Source organism: Tamandua tetradactyla, chromosome 17 (assembly GCF_023851605.1).
Source record: "Tamandua tetradactyla isolate mTamTet1 chromosome 17, mTamTet1.pri, whole genome shotgun sequence".
In the NCBI taxonomy this organism is placed as follows: domain Eukaryota; kingdom Metazoa; phylum Chordata; class Mammalia; order Pilosa; family Myrmecophagidae; genus Tamandua; species Tamandua tetradactyla.
Window position 1 is genome coordinate 47,990,862 of NC_135343.1, and position 17,255 is coordinate 48,008,116.

Sequence of the window (17,255 nt, forward strand, 5' to 3'; positions counted from 1 at the left end):
TAAGGAGTATTCTTTTTTAATCAAAATATGTGAAATTTGTGCTGTCCCCAAAACCTGGGGTCCAAGGTCATTCTATCCACATACCCTCACTTTGGGAGCTGCCTTCAGAACCAACAGTGACCACTGACTTTCCTGGTGGTCTGTTCCATGATGGACGGGGGAGGAGTTTGAAGGAGATGGACTGTCAACCTTCAAATGCCACAGTGCGGGAACCAAGGGCTGAGAAGAGCAGGGGACTTGGTGAGCTCTCAGAAAGCTGCTCAGTAGGGTGTGTGTGGGGGGGTGGGAGGGCAGAAGCCCCACTTGCAAGAGGCTGGTGAACCAGTCAGGGCTCTGGGTTGCAAGCAATAGACACTGACCAGGCTGATATGAACAGGAAAGAATTCAGTGAAAGGATGTGGGGGCGATCACAGAATTTCTGAGAACACTGGTGAAGCGGCTTCTAAAATGGGACAGGAACAAGTTACGTAGCAGAACCAGACACTGAGGCCCCTGCACCGCCTCCAGAACCAGCAGCTCTCCACGCTGACCCTGCCGCGGCCGCCTCCTGGGAACCGGGATGGTGCTGTCATGGCTGCCAGGATGGATGTGCCACTGGCCCTGCTTCTCTGCGTCACTTGCTCCCAATTCAAAGCCCAGAGCAGGTCGGTCTGATTGGCCTGGTCTAGATGGTGTGCCTGAGCCCTCACTGCAAAGGCCAGAAAAGCAAACCTTTCAGCCTCTATACCAGGAGGTGGGCTGTGCCTCCCCCCGAAGATGCAAAGGGTGGGGGATCCTCAAATACAGGGAAAGAACTCAGACCCAGGAAGCTAAAAATCCTCCGAGTCCATTCCAGACAGGAAAAAAATGGGGGTCCAAGACTATTTTTTGAAAGAAGTTTGGAGGGAAAGGGAAAGAGAGCAGTAAATTAAGAGAATAGCAAAGCTAGGGGATTTTTTTCCCTTTTCTTTCTTTTTTTTAAGAGTAGGTGGCCTGAGTAGCGTCATAGACAGAGGAGAACAAACAAGAATGTCTCTTCACAAGACAAAATGAGCTGGCACTGCATTCTGCCTCTATAACAGAGGACACAAGTATCCAAAGATGAGATGGCCTTGGACAAAATGCTGCTGCTTCTGAAATTAAGAAAGCAGAAGCACTGCAAATAACCGTTCTAAAGCTTCCGTGGTCTGTTGCCTTTAATTTACAACTAAATAGATAGCATATTCCTCTATAATTACAATATGGAAATATCTATGAACAAAATAGAGCAGGTTTTTGGCAAATGCCTAGGAAAGAGTGTTGTCAGTCAAGACATCAAAGATTTGAAGCAGCAGCATCAACGCGGTCGGGCAGGGTTCAGTGTTTGGGGACAGAGGTAAATATCCGCAATCCGTGCATCCCTTTGATTTCTTCTTTTAGTGCCTGTGTAAGGAAAAAGAACATCATCATTTATTTTGTATTTGACATCGATGACAATAAGCCTCTAGCTGTCTATAGAGCTGAATAACTGCAGGAGACAGAACACCCTCTGTTTAAGCAGTTGTTTTCTTTTTTTTTTTTTTTAAATGCTTTTTCGTATTTTTGAATTGATATGTAAAGTAACCCAAAAATCAAAAGGTATACAGTAAAGTCTCCCACACCTGTCTTCCATCCATCCACTTTCAACCCCCACTCCAGATAAAGAAGGGTTGATTCTCGTGTATCTTTCAGGGATTTTTCAAATGTATATTCAAGCTAACATGAATAGATATTCCAGCACATTTGCCCACCCACCCACTCTTCGAGGTATAAAAATGATTTTTTAATGTATCTAAATTATGCGAGAGCTTGCCATGGTGTGTGTGTTGGTTTGCTGGGGTTTTTTTTTGGTGAATAGTCCAGGAATTGAACCTGGGTCTCCCACATGGAAGTCGAGCATTCTACCACTGAACCACCCATGTACCCTTTATGCAATTTTATTGTGATAAATTCAAATGCATACAACCCATCGAAAGTAAACAATCAATGGCTCACAGTATCATCACATAGTTGTGCATTCGTCACCACAATCAATTTTAGAACATTTTCATTACTCCAAGAAGAAAAAAAAATGAAAAACCCCAAAATATCCCATCCCCCTTTCCCCCGACTACCACTGACCCCCTAGCATTGCTGTGGTACATTTTGTTACTGTTGATGAAAGGATATTAAGATATTACTGTTAACTACAGTCCAGAGTTTGCAATAACCATTCCCTTTTTAAAACACCAACATTAGCATTTCAGACACTCTGTCCCACACTTGGCTCTCTCCCCTAACCATCTCTTTTGGGAAGATTTCCATATCGAACAGGGGTTCCCTCATTCTTTTTTGCATCAGCAGAATATTCCATGACTTGGTTGCATCCTAAGTTTTCAGCCCGTCCCCTAATGATGGACTTTAAGGCTGGTTCCCATGTTTTGCTGTTCCCAGCAATGAACAACTGTTCTTTAAAACCCAATTCCCCATAATTGGAGCTGAAGGGATACAGACTGTGCAGCAGGAATGGATACAAAAACTCAGAAATGGACAGCACAATACTACCTAACTATAATATATTTATGTTAAAACACTGAATGAAGCTGCATGTGAGAATGATAGAGGGAGGAGGGCTGGGAACATAAATGGAATCAGAAAGAAAGATAGATGTTAAAGACTGAAATAGTATAATCTAGGAATGCCTAGAGTGTATAATAGTAGTGACTAAATGTACAATGTACAAATCTTAAAAAATGTTTTTGCATGAGGAAGAACAAAGGAATGTTATTACTGCAGGGTGCTGAAAATAGATGGTAATTAATATTTTAAAATGCCACCTTATGTGTGAGACTAAAGCAAAAAATGTTTATTTCTTACAAAATTTATATTTTGACTAGTGCATTTCCTAATATAACTTATGTAGATAGTTTGATTGAATGCCATAAGTACTTGGAATCTCAGGTAGGACATGATATTTTGTTGGTTTGTCCAGAGTGATTCAATCAGTGAGTGGAAAAGTATTTGCAAAGCCCCCTTCGGGGAATGGTGAGAGCAGGGAGAAATTCAACTTCTCCAAGATGAATTCTTGATATTCTCACAAGCAGTGTGGACAACCAAAGATCTAGGCTGAGCCCCCAGCCTTGGGGTTTGTTCATATGAAACTTAACCCCACAAAGGATAGGTCAAGCATACTTAAAATTAGGCCTAAGAGTCACCCCCAAGAGAGCCTCTTTTGTTGCTCAGATGTGGCCTCTCTCTCCAGCCAACTCGATGAGCAGTCTCACCACCCTCCCACTCTCTGTGTGGGACATGACTCCCAGGGGTGTGGACCTTCCTGGCAATGTGGGACAGAGATCCTGGAATGAGCTGAGACTCAGCATCAAGGGATTGAGAGAACCTACTCGACCAAAAGGGGGAAGAGTGAAATGAGACTAAGTGTCAATGGCTGAGAGATTCCAAACAGAGTCAAGAGGTTATCCTGGAGGTTCTTCTTACGCATTAAGTAGATATCACCTTGTTGTTTAAGATGTAGTGGAGAGGCTGGAGGGAATTGCCTGAAAATGTAGTGCTGTGTTCCAGTAGCCATGTTTCTTGATGATGATTGAACAATGATATAGCTTTCACAATGAGACTCTGTGAATGTGAAAACCTTGTCTGATGCTCCTTTTAGCTACTGTATCAACAGAAGAGTAGAACATATGGAATAAAAATAAATAATAGGGGGAACAAATGTTAAAATAAATTCAGTTTGAAATAGTGGTAAATGAAAGTAAGGGGTAAGGGGTATGGTACGTATAGTTTTTTTTTCTCTATTATCATTTTATTTCTTTTTCCATTATCTTGTTATTTCTTTTTCTAATCGATGCAAATGTACTAAGAAATGATGAATATGCAACTATGTGATGGTATTAAGAATTACTGATTATATATGTAGAATGGAATGATATCTAAATGTTTTGTTTGTTAATTTCTTTTAATTAATAAAAAAAGTTAAAAAAAAGAAAAAAGAAGTCAGAAAGAAGAGGAAGACTCCAGAAGGGAGACTGGTCTATTTCCCCTAGACCTGACTGAGTGACTCAGGGACTGCACTATCCTGACAAGCTCACAGTAGTCACAGGTCATATTGAAGAACCAGAAATACGAATTTTTAAAAATGAATGAATAATATTCTTTTACTTGTAGCAGGTTTTTAAGCTAAATATTTTTCCAAGGCTATACAATTTAATATGAAAAATAATTTTACATTCATATAGTATTTTTAAGGCATAGTAATTTTGAAACAATTTGCATATAACAAGATAGCATGTCAGCAAACAAATCAGTGGCTGTAACAAATGAGCTAAGAACAATATAAGAAATTTTGTAGTTCTATTTTTACAAGAACTAGCTCAAATGGTGCTAAAAGAAAGCAAATTTCTTTTAAAGGGAAATTATCGATTCTGCATTGTGATGAGAACTTTAATGTTAATGTTTTTTTTTAAGTTTTATAGAGCTTATATACTAATTTTTGCTGTAGTTTTCCATAGAGTCACTTATAAAGTATGACATATCTCTGCATTTCATCTCATAGCAAGAACCTTGTAAATCACAGTAAAAAAAAAGACCTAACTTTTCTTCCTGTCTACCTGGTTCCTTCTTTGAGAAACAATTTCTGGTTGGCTGTAGTGAGCGTGAAATAGAAGAATAAAGCTTTCCACCTTTACCAGATAGCATGCCAAACACCTCAAGACACAAAGTTTCAATAGCCAGATGCTTTTGTCACTTTCCTTTTGTCACTTCCCCTTTTTTCTTTGAGCAATTTTTCTCATTCATCTTTTAAGTGATTTAAATCTTTCTCCTGTTCTACTCTATCTCCCAGTTTTCTCATAATTGTGAGCTACACTATTTTATCCTTTTATGCATATCTCAAATGAATAAATGTTGAACTTTATTGAATTGCTCCTTTGACATCATTTCATCGAAGTCATTAACAGGAGTTAATGTTTTTTTTTAACAGGGAAAGGGATATGAAGAACATTTTTAAAAATACTTGATGATAATGATAGGTCTTACAGGTCATTCTTTCATGTGCTTATATCCTGGGCATCACCCACCTGGAGCATTTTGTCCCCAAGATTGTGAAAGGACAAGCCCTAAGTCCTCAGAAGATTTTTATGCTGTCTCTGAGGACAGTTACTCTGTCTGTCTTCCAGGACCTCTGTCTCTTCCATTTCAGAATCACTGAAGACATGGGGTGCATCTCCATTGATTGAGCATTCCACTAACTGTTCTTGGTATGCCTTGCTGTGACTTGTGTTCAGTGAAATGCTAGGAGTCAGAATCATTATATTGTGCTGCTTTCAGGGTGATTTTGAAAGTTTTATGAAGTGATAGATAAAAATATCAATATTGACAATATTGATGCCAATATAATTTAGAAGTTTAGAAAGAGATTGGCTGAGCCTAGCCAGGCATGCTGTTATTTTTTCTAGGCGCTGCTACGAGAGCGGAATAAAATTTTTCACCAAAAAAAAAAAAGAATTACTGATTATATATGTAGAATGGAATGATATCTTAATGTTTTGTTTGTTTGTTGTTAATTTTTTTTAATTAATAAAAAATATATAATTCAACGTTGTTAATTACAGTCACAATATTTTGCTATCATCACCACCTCCCGTTAGGGACTTGAAGATACTATTCTAGGGACTTGAAGATACTATTCTGTTCACCTGAAGGTGGAAGAAGAGGCCTCAAGCCAAAGGAAACAGGTGACCGCTAGAAGCTGGAAAAGGGATCGAAACAGATTCTCCCCAAGGGAATCCAGATGGAAGGCAGTTCTGCCAACATCAACAGCAAGACCCAGGTCAGACTTCTGGTTTACAGAAACATAGGAAAATAAATTTGTGTTGTTTTAAGTCACTGAGTTTGTGGTAATTTTTTACAGCAGCAATAGGAAAACAACACACAAACAGCTAATAATAACTGAGGGTTTATTATGTACCAAGTACAGTGCTCAGTATATATAAGATTTCTGAAGAAAAACAAATAGCAAAAGAAAAAAAAGTGAAGAAAGTTTACCTTAGAAAGTATAAGGGAGAATTAGGTCTTCAATGATATGTTTGCAAGATAAATGCAATGGAGGAGTTGGTGCCATACAAAGGAATCAGTGAATGATTGGTTTCTACAACAATTCAAACCCTTATAGACTTACAGAAAGACATCAAATCTACATTTAATCTTGATATACAGAGTGAGTCATAAGAGGTATGCCAAAATTTATAGTTATCTTTATCGGATTTCTCTTTGAGATGGATTGAGACAAAAGTTTTATGTCTTAGGAGATATACACTAACTTTTCATTTATTGATTGCATGATTGCATTAAAATATATATTGGCATCACACTATCAGAGTTTAGTTATAAAGATCTGCATTTGCAATAAATGATAATCGTATGGTGCAATGTAAAATATATATCACATCAACGTTCTCTGAAGACTGTTCAAAACCATTTTATGTACTATGATAAATAAAAAACTGTAATAAAAATGACCATTTTATATATTCAAACAAGTTAGACTTTATAAAACCTTTCACAACCCCTTGTGTAAATCTCAAGCACATTATACCAAAACTTGGACAAAGGCCTTCTGTTAACAACGCTACATGAATATTAGGACTGTGACATATTTTTTATTAGAGAGCAAACTGATGTTGTCAATCAAAGCCATAAATTATGAAAAAAAGTACAAAAACTCTGCTTTTGAAAAAAAAACCCAATTCCCCAATTTTACTTTAGATCAGGAAACAAAGTTGCAAAGTAGTAATGAGACATGTTGAAGGCCACAAAAGTGCTAAGGCCAGATCTGAGGCAGCCACCCCATCACACATGGGGGTGATTTTCAGCCCCTGCAGGGCCGGGGGGCACCAGGCTCAGGATCTAAGGGAGGCCTGTGCTCCTCGAGTTTATAATCAATGCAGAGGAGGAGACAAAATCCTTCTACACTAGACCGAAATCTGATCATCGTGGGGGGATGGGCAATTTTTTTCCTAGTCTGTGCACTGATCTCCCTTCGCTTGAGGATTGTTCCTTTTCCACTCCAGTCATGTGCTTCTGGGGTAGGGGGCTTCCATGGGACCTTACACTGAGGTAGTTATGTCAACCCAGCCTGGCTGCACATTCCCAACAGCATTGCCACAGGGGTGGCACGTGACCCAAACGGGAACACTGAGACTCTCCTCTGGGATGTTTCAGCCTAGAGCCTTGCCTCTTTGGTCACTATCCTGGAAAAATGGCAACTGGGGCAGCTGGGGGCCATGCTCCCCACCATATGCCCTTCTCCTGTGGGAGAAAGTGAAGCCCCCCACGGAGATGCTGAAAGCTCAGAGAGCAAGAGAAAGAAAAAAAGAAAGTGAGCAGATGGACTTGTTGAAAACCCTGAATTTATATAAGCTGGAAAACAACTGATTTTGTTACAGGGGCCAGTTGTTTGCCTTTGTTTGCTTATGTTCGTTTTAACTTGGTTTCCATGACTTACAATCCATTACAACCCAGTCATTCCTGACTAATATACCTGGTCTGGTTTATAGAGCCAGAAGTGTCCTTAGAGGCCATCTAGTTCCATCCCCTTATTTTATAAAAAAGGAAATAGAATCTATACTTTGTTAAAAGTCAGCAGAAAATGTATAACAAGATGAGGACATGAACCAGGTAATATCCTGGCCACACCCAGTTTCCCTCATGTTCCTAGCTGACCCTGATACCAGGAGATGTGCCTGTGCTGAGACCCAGGGAGATGCCCACCCCCATCTCCACATCCCCATGCAAGCCCCCCTCAACTCTGCAGACAAGCAGGAATGCCACTGGGAAAGCCTTGGGTCACCACGGGGGAAGGGAACACATATATGCTCTCTGCTTTCTCCTGGCAGGGAGAGTGATCCAGAGGTAGTACCTCACCTCTCTCCCTTCCTTAAAGCCGCCCTGGCCAGGTGAGGGCTGGTCACCCCTTCACATGAAGGGTCTCAGGCTGAGAAACCTTTTGGGCTTTGACCCCTCATGCCCTGCACACTGACCCTTCCCAATATCTTTCCAGCTCTCTGTGCAGCCCCTGAGGAATCCCCATCAGCATCCTATGGCCACAGAGGGCCCTAGAGGACATCTGAGGATTAAGCTTGGCACAGATCAATGCCAGGAAATGAATGCTCTGAAATGGAACACCTTTCAGGCAGTAAACATTTAATTTCCCTGGAAACCAATAACCAATCACAAGCCTGCTCGCCTTAGTCTCTGCAGACATGCAGCTACTCAGCAAGCAGGGACTGAGCTCCTTCTATGTGCCAGCTCCTCTGTTAAGTAAGGGGGACACAGGAGTGAACAAAACAGATCCAGCCCCTGCTGCACAGGGTTGGCTCTCTAAGGGACAGACAAGCAGGCAGGGATGGCCACTTGGGGGTATGGTCAGGATAGCAATGCAGAAGCACTCGCTGCTGGAGGGACCCAGAGTAAAGTCTGAGCTGGATGGTACAGAAGACATTGCTCCAAACCAAAGAAATCGCTGTCCTCTCCCAGGTGGATGTGGTCGGGCTCCCTTGCCTGTTGTAAATGATGATAATGATAGCGATAGAAGCTAGCACGGATTGACGGCTCACCAGATGTCAGACCCCACTCTCAGCGCTCTGAGTGTACTTTATCACTAGTCCTCGCACCTCTGAGGCAGGTATACTACTATATCCAAGTTAGGAAACGGAGGTACAGAGAGGCTAAGTAACTTGTCCAAGGTCACACAGCTAGAAAGTAGCAGAGCCCAGATTTGAAATGTGAGCCAGATGCCTGAATCTGCATCCTTAATCTCTCACTTCGGCTTCAGGCTGGGAGATACACTCAAGTTAACATGCCCCTGGGAATCTGGTCCCTAGACAACAAAACCCGAAGTCCTACCAGCCAGGTCTTCTACCTTCTACGAGGGGACAGAAGAGATTCTGGAGGGGCAAGGTGGTTTCTGATTCCCCCTTCCAGACCACTGCTCAGACCAGCCAGGAGGCTCCAGACTTTAGGTGCCCACATACAAGGTGAAGGGCTGGGAGGGATGCAGATGGACCTAAAAGGAAACCAACCTACAAAGTGCTGACAGCTTGCAGGAGACTGAGGGCAGGGACATAAGCATCCAAGAATCAGGGCAGAAAATGCTGGCAGCCAAGAAAGGAAGTCAGAAGGTAGAGGGGCATTTGTGTCTTGCTGGGGAGAAAGGGCAGATCTGAGCAAGCCAGGCTGGACAACGTACCTGCGCAAAGGTTCAGATGGAGAAAGAGAGACCAGTGCAACGGCTGGCAGGGAGGGGACATGCAGAAAAAGGTAAGGAAAGGCACAGAAGGGATTTCCTGATCACAGCTGTGTTTACAACAATTAAACTAGTTCAGAAGGTGCCAGACCTTCCAGAACGATGTCTACCACACCCGCTGGAGGGGGCTAGTTTTTAGACACTGGGCAAAGGTTAGGTAGTATAAATTTCAATTAAAATAAACAAGAATAATGTATAAACTGGGCCTCAGTGAGGTTAAAGATGATGTAACTGGGCCCCCAAAATCCTATAAACTGGGTCTGAGGCAGCTGGAACAATTCTCAATCAATGCCATGCCTCAATTTACCTATCTGTAAAGAAGTCCTAAAAAGAGGCCTGAAATCTACAAAAACATAGGTGTTTCAGCACTGCCTATACTTACAAATACTATATGATATGTGACAATAACAGTAAACATCAGTAGTCTTATATGTTGAAATGCCAAATGAATACTGGGTGGCAGATTTTCAGGTTGAATAAAATTCATAATTGCCACATTCTGATTCCAGCTAGACCCAGGTTAAGTTTTTCTCAAATCCCAAGTCCTGCTTGCCTGACTGTGATACTATATCATTCTTTCAATAGTAGGAAATGTTGTCGTCCCTCAGCAGGTCCTCTGAGGTGCCACAGGCTGATGGCAACAGGGTCCCCTTCCCTCTCACTGACCTGATTAACCATCTGATGCTGCTGGACAGTTCTTTTTTCCTTAAATTCTTCTGATTCAATTTTTATTTCATACATCGCCCCACAGCCTCCTAAAACAAACATGATTTGAAAGTATTTCAATGATTAAATTATGACAGTCACAGCAGCCCCCTAAGGACTGGAAGTATAATTCACAGACAGTCTGTACGTTATTAGTGGGCATAAAGGCAAGTTGCTGAAATGAGTAAGAAAAACGTCCTTGCTTATAATCTTACCATGTACCCCTCTTGACAGGCTGCCTCAACCCCAAATTTTTTCTTCTTTTTGCAAGACAGTTGCACTTCCCAGGATTACTACTTGTGGACAGGAACCATAAAATGCAAAGCATGAGAAATCTAGGAAATGTCCAGTATTTTCTTTTACTATAGGCTAACAAACATCTTGGAAGAAGAAGGTAGGACAGAAATTTTGGTGTTGCACCTTCCAAAGGACCAGCAATTGGTATTTTTCAAAGAGCAAAATTTAGCTAAAGTTTAATTTGGAAACTGCATTTGTAATACTATTCAAAAGACCGAAACAAGATACAGCGGGACTCGCTATTACATTGGAAACTGCAAATATGCTGGTGACGAAGCTGCACGTGGCCCTCTCTAGCACCTGCTGGTCAACAGCACTGCAGGCAGTGTTTCATCCTCAGCTTCTGGGAGGGAGGGGCTCTCAGTGGTTCTGGTGGGAGCCTGCAGGGGACCCATCCATCCTGCCCAAACTTTCTCTCCACAGGCGAGAGAGCTAACGCTGGGTTCTCTAGCATGGGCAGGAAAGAAAATGTCCTCGGGTTGTTAACGCCATGCTATCGTATGAGACGTACAATTTTGCTCAACAGGTTCCTTTTTGCTTCTCTACTAATGTGCTCTAGGAGCCCAAGTTTTGGTTACACCCAGGTTCAGCTCTTTCTGGACGGCACATTCCAGATCTGCCCTGAGCCCAAGGCAGCTGCAGGATAGTTGACAACAAGGCCACGGCAAAGGACCCCTGCAGAGCCCTTATCTGACCTATCCTTACAAAGGATCATGAGCTGTAATAATTTTCTATAGTTTCCAGAAGAAAATCTACCTTCTGAACTTTCCTCCAGTCCTTGTAGGCATTCCCTTCTTGGTGAAGCCAGTGAGCCTGGGTGTGGGGGAGATTCTGCCACAGCCTATCTAGCTGCCCTGGTGCTGGGCTGCCCAATGTGTGTCTCTGGATAAGGGCCTTATCTTCCTGTCCTGGGGCTGCAGACACTCACTCCTGGCTTGTTCCTAATATGCAGTCAGCTCGGATTTCTGAAGTGCTAGCAGCCACCTGAGAATACCAGGGCTTAGGAAGTGGGTTCTAGATGGAGAAGTGAATCCTGGTTCCAATCCTGGTCCTACTGTTCCCTTCCTGTGCGGTGGTGGGCAGGTCCTCTGGCCTCCCTGGGCTTGTCTCCCTGTAGGGAAAGTGAAGGTGTTGGACAAAACCCTCCTGGAGTCTACTCCGGCTCTGACATTCTTGGGTGTCAAAGAATGCAGAGAAATGAAGGGAAGGCCCATCTCGCAGCCAAATTAAAGACTGTAGGCCCGAGCATGGGGGTGGCTGAGGAGGATATCAACCGAGGCTGGTGGTCTTGAATCATCTGGGCTGGGTGTTGTCCCCTCTTTGTTTCTGAATCCCCACTCCCACCCCATCTGGTGGGAGAGGCTTTCCACCTGTCCAGAAGCCATGCATATTGAGAAGCCGCTGACAGTTCATTCCCTCCACCAAGTCCCCTGCCCACGCCCCTCCAGAGGGCAAAATCCTCCCCATGTTCCTTGGGAAGGAGGAGAGAAAACATTACCTGAAATGTCGGTGACTTTGACAGCTGTAGCTCGAGGGAACTTTTCTTTGAGAATTCGTGTTACTTTGAGCTCTCCTTCCGTCTGGGAGGCAGAGGTCCGGTGTCTGTGGTGGAGAAGAGGCAGCTGCCACCAGAACAGAGACGCGAGTCAGACAGAGCGAGGTGGCACTGCCCCCACAGGGCCACGGAGCAGGCCTCCCCTCCACTGCAGGGCCCCCGCCAGTCAGCACTCACGGGTGACCTCAAAGGTAGCAAAATAACCTTTTACTTTGGTCATTGTAAATAACTCACTTTGAGTCTAGAGAGAACAAGAACTGAAATCTAATTCAACAAATACTTAACTCCCCATAATACTGTAGGAGAGACAGTGTCATTGTTCTAGTTTTCTAGTGAAGAAACTGAGGTACAAATAGTAGGCCCAAGGCTGCATCTGTTAGCAAGAGGCAGAGCCAAAGAGAAGCCAGGCAGCCTGCCCTAGATGGGCCACTGCCATTATCCAGCTGCAATCCCACACCATGGGGCAAAAGCCCACCCACCCTTCAGTCTGGGAACATGGCTCATCTTTCCCCATGGGATGCGGTTTTGTGACCTACTGCTTGATAAGGCAGCTCCCCTACGCCCCAGGCACCAATTCTGGGGCAGAGGAGAGGAGAGGAGGCAGGATTCTAGTAAAGGACCTAGAGGAGGAACACTTGTAGATTTACCTCCTCGCTGCCCCCTTGCCTGGTGGCTACGAGGGAGCCCGGGTTTCTGATGGGAATGCGGCTCATCCCTTAGGAGCAAAGGAACAGAAAACCAGGCCAGCATGGAAGAGCACAGGCTGAAAGAGGAAGCTGAAATGGATTATAGCTAGGGTAATAGACTAATGTTTGCAGCTTTGTTAGACAAGTGATGTGATCCCAGTGAATCTGTGGTACCAGAGTCACTTGCAGGAAAGATGCCCAGGAAGGGTTATCAGTCCCTGACTGCTCATGGAGGCCAAGGGTCTGGTGAGTGCTTGTGCTGAAGGTTTCCCCCACCCCCCTCTCCATACTGCCTATCCTTGGATTTCAAAGTCAGACTAGGCCTTTCCTGACCACCCAGAGCAGGGCTTGCTTGTGTATAACCTCAGAGCACCTTCCTTACAATTGTATGTAAACCTCCTCTCACCAACAGATCTTAAAGGCCCACACCAAGTGTCCACACCACAGCTGAGCCCAGGGCAAGAAGACTTAGAGGTCTGGATGAATGAATGAATGAATGAGCAGGGGAAGATTCAGGGCTTCCACTGAGAAGTCTGAAAGGCAGCTGGGAAAGCAGCCAGGAATCAGGAGAAAGGCCTGGAATTCGTTTGTTGTGTACAGGGACAAAAACTGGATGTTGTGGGCTGGGGGGCAGTGAGTGAAGCTGCTTCTGAGAAGAGAACCTTGGGGCGCAAAGGCAGAAGGTGACCCGGCTGCAGGCAGAAGTGACAATCAGAAGGGGCCAGCACTGCCGAATCCATGGGAGATTTCCTTTCATCGCTGCGGGCAGTGACCTTTAGTCCAAACGAACAATCTGGCAACGCCCCCAGTTGCCACTGTCCACACTGAAGGTCACGAGTGGAACTGCTCTTCACACACGAGAAAGGCAGGTTCCAGACCAGCAGGAAGGAAGGACGAATGCTGGAAGAAAGTGATAAAGTGGCTGTGGCCAGAGCCGCACAGAATCAGAAATGGGCAGAGAAAATTAGGGGGGCGCGCGGGGGTTGTGGTCTGTTGGGCGTGGACTCTGGGTGTGTGGAATTTGGAAAGGGTCAAGGTCACGGAGGCCCGGCCGGCGTTTCCGCGGCGCCCCCACCATGACTCCGGGCTTTGAGTACTATGTCTTCACCCCGTAAATCAGTTTTTCTTTGCACCCAGCCTCACATCCCACTCCCCAAGGGCGCAGCGGAGTCTGATACTTCTCCAACTCCCGGTTACTGGGACCTGCCGAGTTAATGAATGAACGAACGAACGAATGACTGAATGAAGAAATGCATATTGAGAAAGGAAGGGGAGGCCGCCCCAGGTCCTGCTCGGCTGTCTCCGGGAGTGGGTCCTCCAGCCCCGGCAGCGCCGCCCTCCGCAGCCCCCGCCCCGGCCCTTGCCCGCGCTCACCCCGCGGATCCCACGGAGCAGAGGCGCTGCTGCGGCCGGGCCCCACGCCGCCATGCCCGGCCGACGCGGCCCACCGCCCGAGGTCGCGGTGTCACCGGAAAAGCGCGGAGCCAGGGACCGGGAGCCGTAGCGAGGCCGCCCCCTACCGCTCGGAGGCCGCAGGTCTGCCTGGCCCCGCCCCGGCCCCGCCCCGGAGGCGGGTCGCGCCGCTCAGAACCTGCGGTCTTCCTGTCCGGGCCTCTGCTGCCCTAGCTGTCACGGCTCTCCTCTAGCCTCCGCGGGGCCGTTTCCATGAGCAGGTCCTCTCGCCCAGCTTGTAGGACTGGAGTTCCGCAGCTTTCGCAGCATACTAAGAATCCGGGCCTGAACAAAAGCAGCGACAGCAGGATGGGCAGTAGTGGATGGAGAAACTTGGGGAGGTGAATAGAATGGAGTTATAGGATGTAGGAGGTGAGGAAGGAGACATCGGGGGTGATGTTTCCCAAATGTGCCCAAATTCCTGGCTCAGTGACATGGACGGAGGAGTAGATTTTGGGTGAGGTTGGGAAACAAACTCAATTTTGGGTTTGCCTGAGTGTGAGGTGCTACAGGATACGGCCCAGCCACAGACTATAGTCTTGAAAATGTAGTGGAAGCTGATGCCATATGGGATGGGAGATCGTCAGCAAACCTGCCTCGACTCTGCGATACTGTCAAACAACAATGAAGCCAGACAATTCAGCTACTCGCTATATACCCATATCTGAAAGTAGGGACACTAACAGACATTTGCACACTGATGTTCATAGCGTCATTCACAGCAGCCAAAAGATGGAAACAATCCATATCTATCAACTGATGGATAAACAAAATGTGGTATATACATAGAATACTACTCCGCAGTAAGAAGGAATGAAGTCTGGATGCACATAACATGGATGAACCTCGAGGACATAAAGCTAAGTGAAGTAAGTCAGACACAAAAGAACAAAATTCTATGATTTCACTAATATGAACTAACTAGAAAATGTGAACTTGGTCTTAGAACCTTGTTCTCTTAGAACATAAGTTACCGAGAGAGATTGAGGCTAGAAAACGGGGAGCGGCTGCCTAATATGTACAGAATTTTTGCAGAGGTTGAATTAAAATGTTTGGAAATGGATAGAGGTGAGGGTAGTTCATTATTGGGATTATAAGTAGTAATGCTGAACTATAGGTGAATATGGTTGAAAGAGGTTGTGTAGAATCATGTATGTCACTGGAAGGAAAGCTAGAAGTTAAAATATGGGATTATATGACAGTGAACCTTGCGGTGGACGTTGCTTATAATTAACTCTACAAATTTAAATAAGTTCTTTCATGAACCAACACAAATGTATGACACTTATACAAAGAGTTAAAAATAGAGTGGTTTATGGTGGGGAGAAAGGAGTACCTATTGAAAGCTACCAACTACAGTTAATAGTACTATCTTAATAATAAACAGTAACAAATGTACCACACAGATAATAGGAATCAATAATTGGGGGCAGGGGGGATAAGGGGTATGGGATGTTTGTTTTGTATTTTTCTCTTTGGATTAATGAAAATGGTCTAAAATTGAGTGTGATGATTGTACAACTAGTGATGATACTGTAGACTGATTATATTCTTTGGATGGATTATATGGATTTTTATCTCAATAAAATTTGCAATAAAAAAAAATCAAGCCAGAACCAATACCTTTTTTGGGCTGTATTTTTTGCAGGCATGTGGTATGGTGATACTCTGCAGGGTTTTCCAGCTATGAGCTCTTTCTGCCTTTGCATTCTGGCCTATGCAATCAGTTGCACTTGGCCAAGTTGACCTACAGTTGCTTTTCAAAGTGATCAGCTCATTCATTTTTTAATATTAATGGAGTGACTCCTATATTCTGACCCTAATAATTTCTCTTTTGAATTACTGTAATAGCTTCTCACATTTTTTGCTTGAATTCTTAAAATTTATGATTGGTGTGATTAGGATAATTTAACTTTAAAATTTTCTTCATTGATGTCAATGATACAATTATATCTGTCCACATTTTTTCTAGCACTATAGTGGTTCTACCCCTCTGCTACTCAAACCACATAGTCCAGATGAGGCAGACCCATTCCTGGGCACATGACCCAGGTCTGCTCACATGATCTGAGACAGACCAGTAAGAATCCACAGACTTTTCTGGACCTCCTGGTGGCCAAGTTTGCCACCATGTGAGGAGAGATACTTTGGAAATGAAGCACAGAACAAAGCAGAGCTCAGATGAAGATGGCTAGAAACTAGTAGTGCCAGAAATGAGCACTTTATTACAGCTGTTTTGGCTGGGCTTGTCACTATTGACTAACAGACCCATGATCACTGTTTTATATTTGCAGAATTCCTCCCCTTGTTTCCTTTAGTGAAAATCAGTACTTATGCTTAACTCCAACGTTCATTTTCCTCATAATACAGTAATTGCTCACACTGTTGCTACGGACTCCTGTCTCTCTGCCCAGTCTCCTCCCCTTTAGCCTCAGTTACCATACTACTGTCAGAGCCATCTGAGATAAAAACTTGTCCGTTATTTGCCTACTTCAAATAATTCCCCATCACCTACAGTTTAAACCCAAGTTCTTTAAGATGATCTGTTTCCTACCTACCTGCCACTAGTGACAAGCAATAATGGTTCAGGCTGTAAAGTCCACACCTTGCAATGATATCAGTGGGGTACTAGCTTGGACATTGTTTCTGGCTGTGAAATTTCAAAGCCTGACTCTGGCCCTCACAAAGATTATCTAGGTTATTCTGTTATTCTTTTATCAAATATGAAATAACTTTCAAGAACTTAGCCATTAGGGATTTACAAACCTGGTATTTTAAAATTGATTTTAAGATTGGTGAAATTTAAGTGTCAAAAAAATCTATAACTGATTTGCTACCTTACCCATATCCTTATACAAAATATTTGAATCCACATTATTTAGCCACAGTCACTAAGTTTTTAACTCTACTCAAAAAAAGGTCAAAACACATGAGGGCAAGGACACAGACAGACATTTGCACACCAATGTTTATAGCAGCATTATTTACAATTGTGAAGAGATGAAAACAGCCAAAATATCCATCAACAGACGAGTGGCTAAACAAACAGTGGTATATACATACGATGGAATATTATGCAGCCATAGACAGAGTAAATTTATGAAGTATATAACAACATGGATGAACCTTAAGGACATTACGCTAAGTGAGATTAGCCAAAAACAAAAGGACAAATACTGTATGGTCTCACTGATATGAACTGACATTAGTGAATAAACTTGGAGAATTTCATTGGTAACAGAGACCATCAGGAGGTAGAAATAGG

The 17,255-nt window shown here is 43.9% G+C and overlaps 1 protein-coding gene across 2 annotated transcripts; it reads right to left on the reverse strand.

Annotated features, from left to right (window-relative positions):
* Nucleotides 1–1,144: 1,144 nt before the first annotated feature.
* Nucleotides 1,145–14,045, reverse strand: BOLA3 (bolA family member 3). Of its 2 annotated transcripts, XM_077134598.1 has the most exons (5): nucleotides 13,913–14,045; nucleotides 11,796–11,919; nucleotides 9,962–10,050; nucleotides 5,688–5,830; nucleotides 1,306–1,401 (listed from the first exon to the last, which is right to left on the reverse strand). In XM_077134598.1, exons 1-5 carry the CDS (start codon nucleotides 13,964–13,966, stop codon nucleotides 1,395–1,397), a joined length of 417 nt encoding a protein of 138 aa, XP_076990713.1. In that variant the 5' UTR covers nucleotides 13,967–14,045; the 3' UTR covers nucleotides 1,306–1,394. The 2 variants fall into 2 exon arrangements, with proteins under 2 accessions (XP_076990714.1, XP_076990713.1); XM_077134599.1 differs by lacking the exon at nucleotides 5,688–5,830 and having other exon boundaries at nucleotides 1,145–1,401.
* Nucleotides 14,046–17,255: the final 3,210 nt, after the last annotated feature.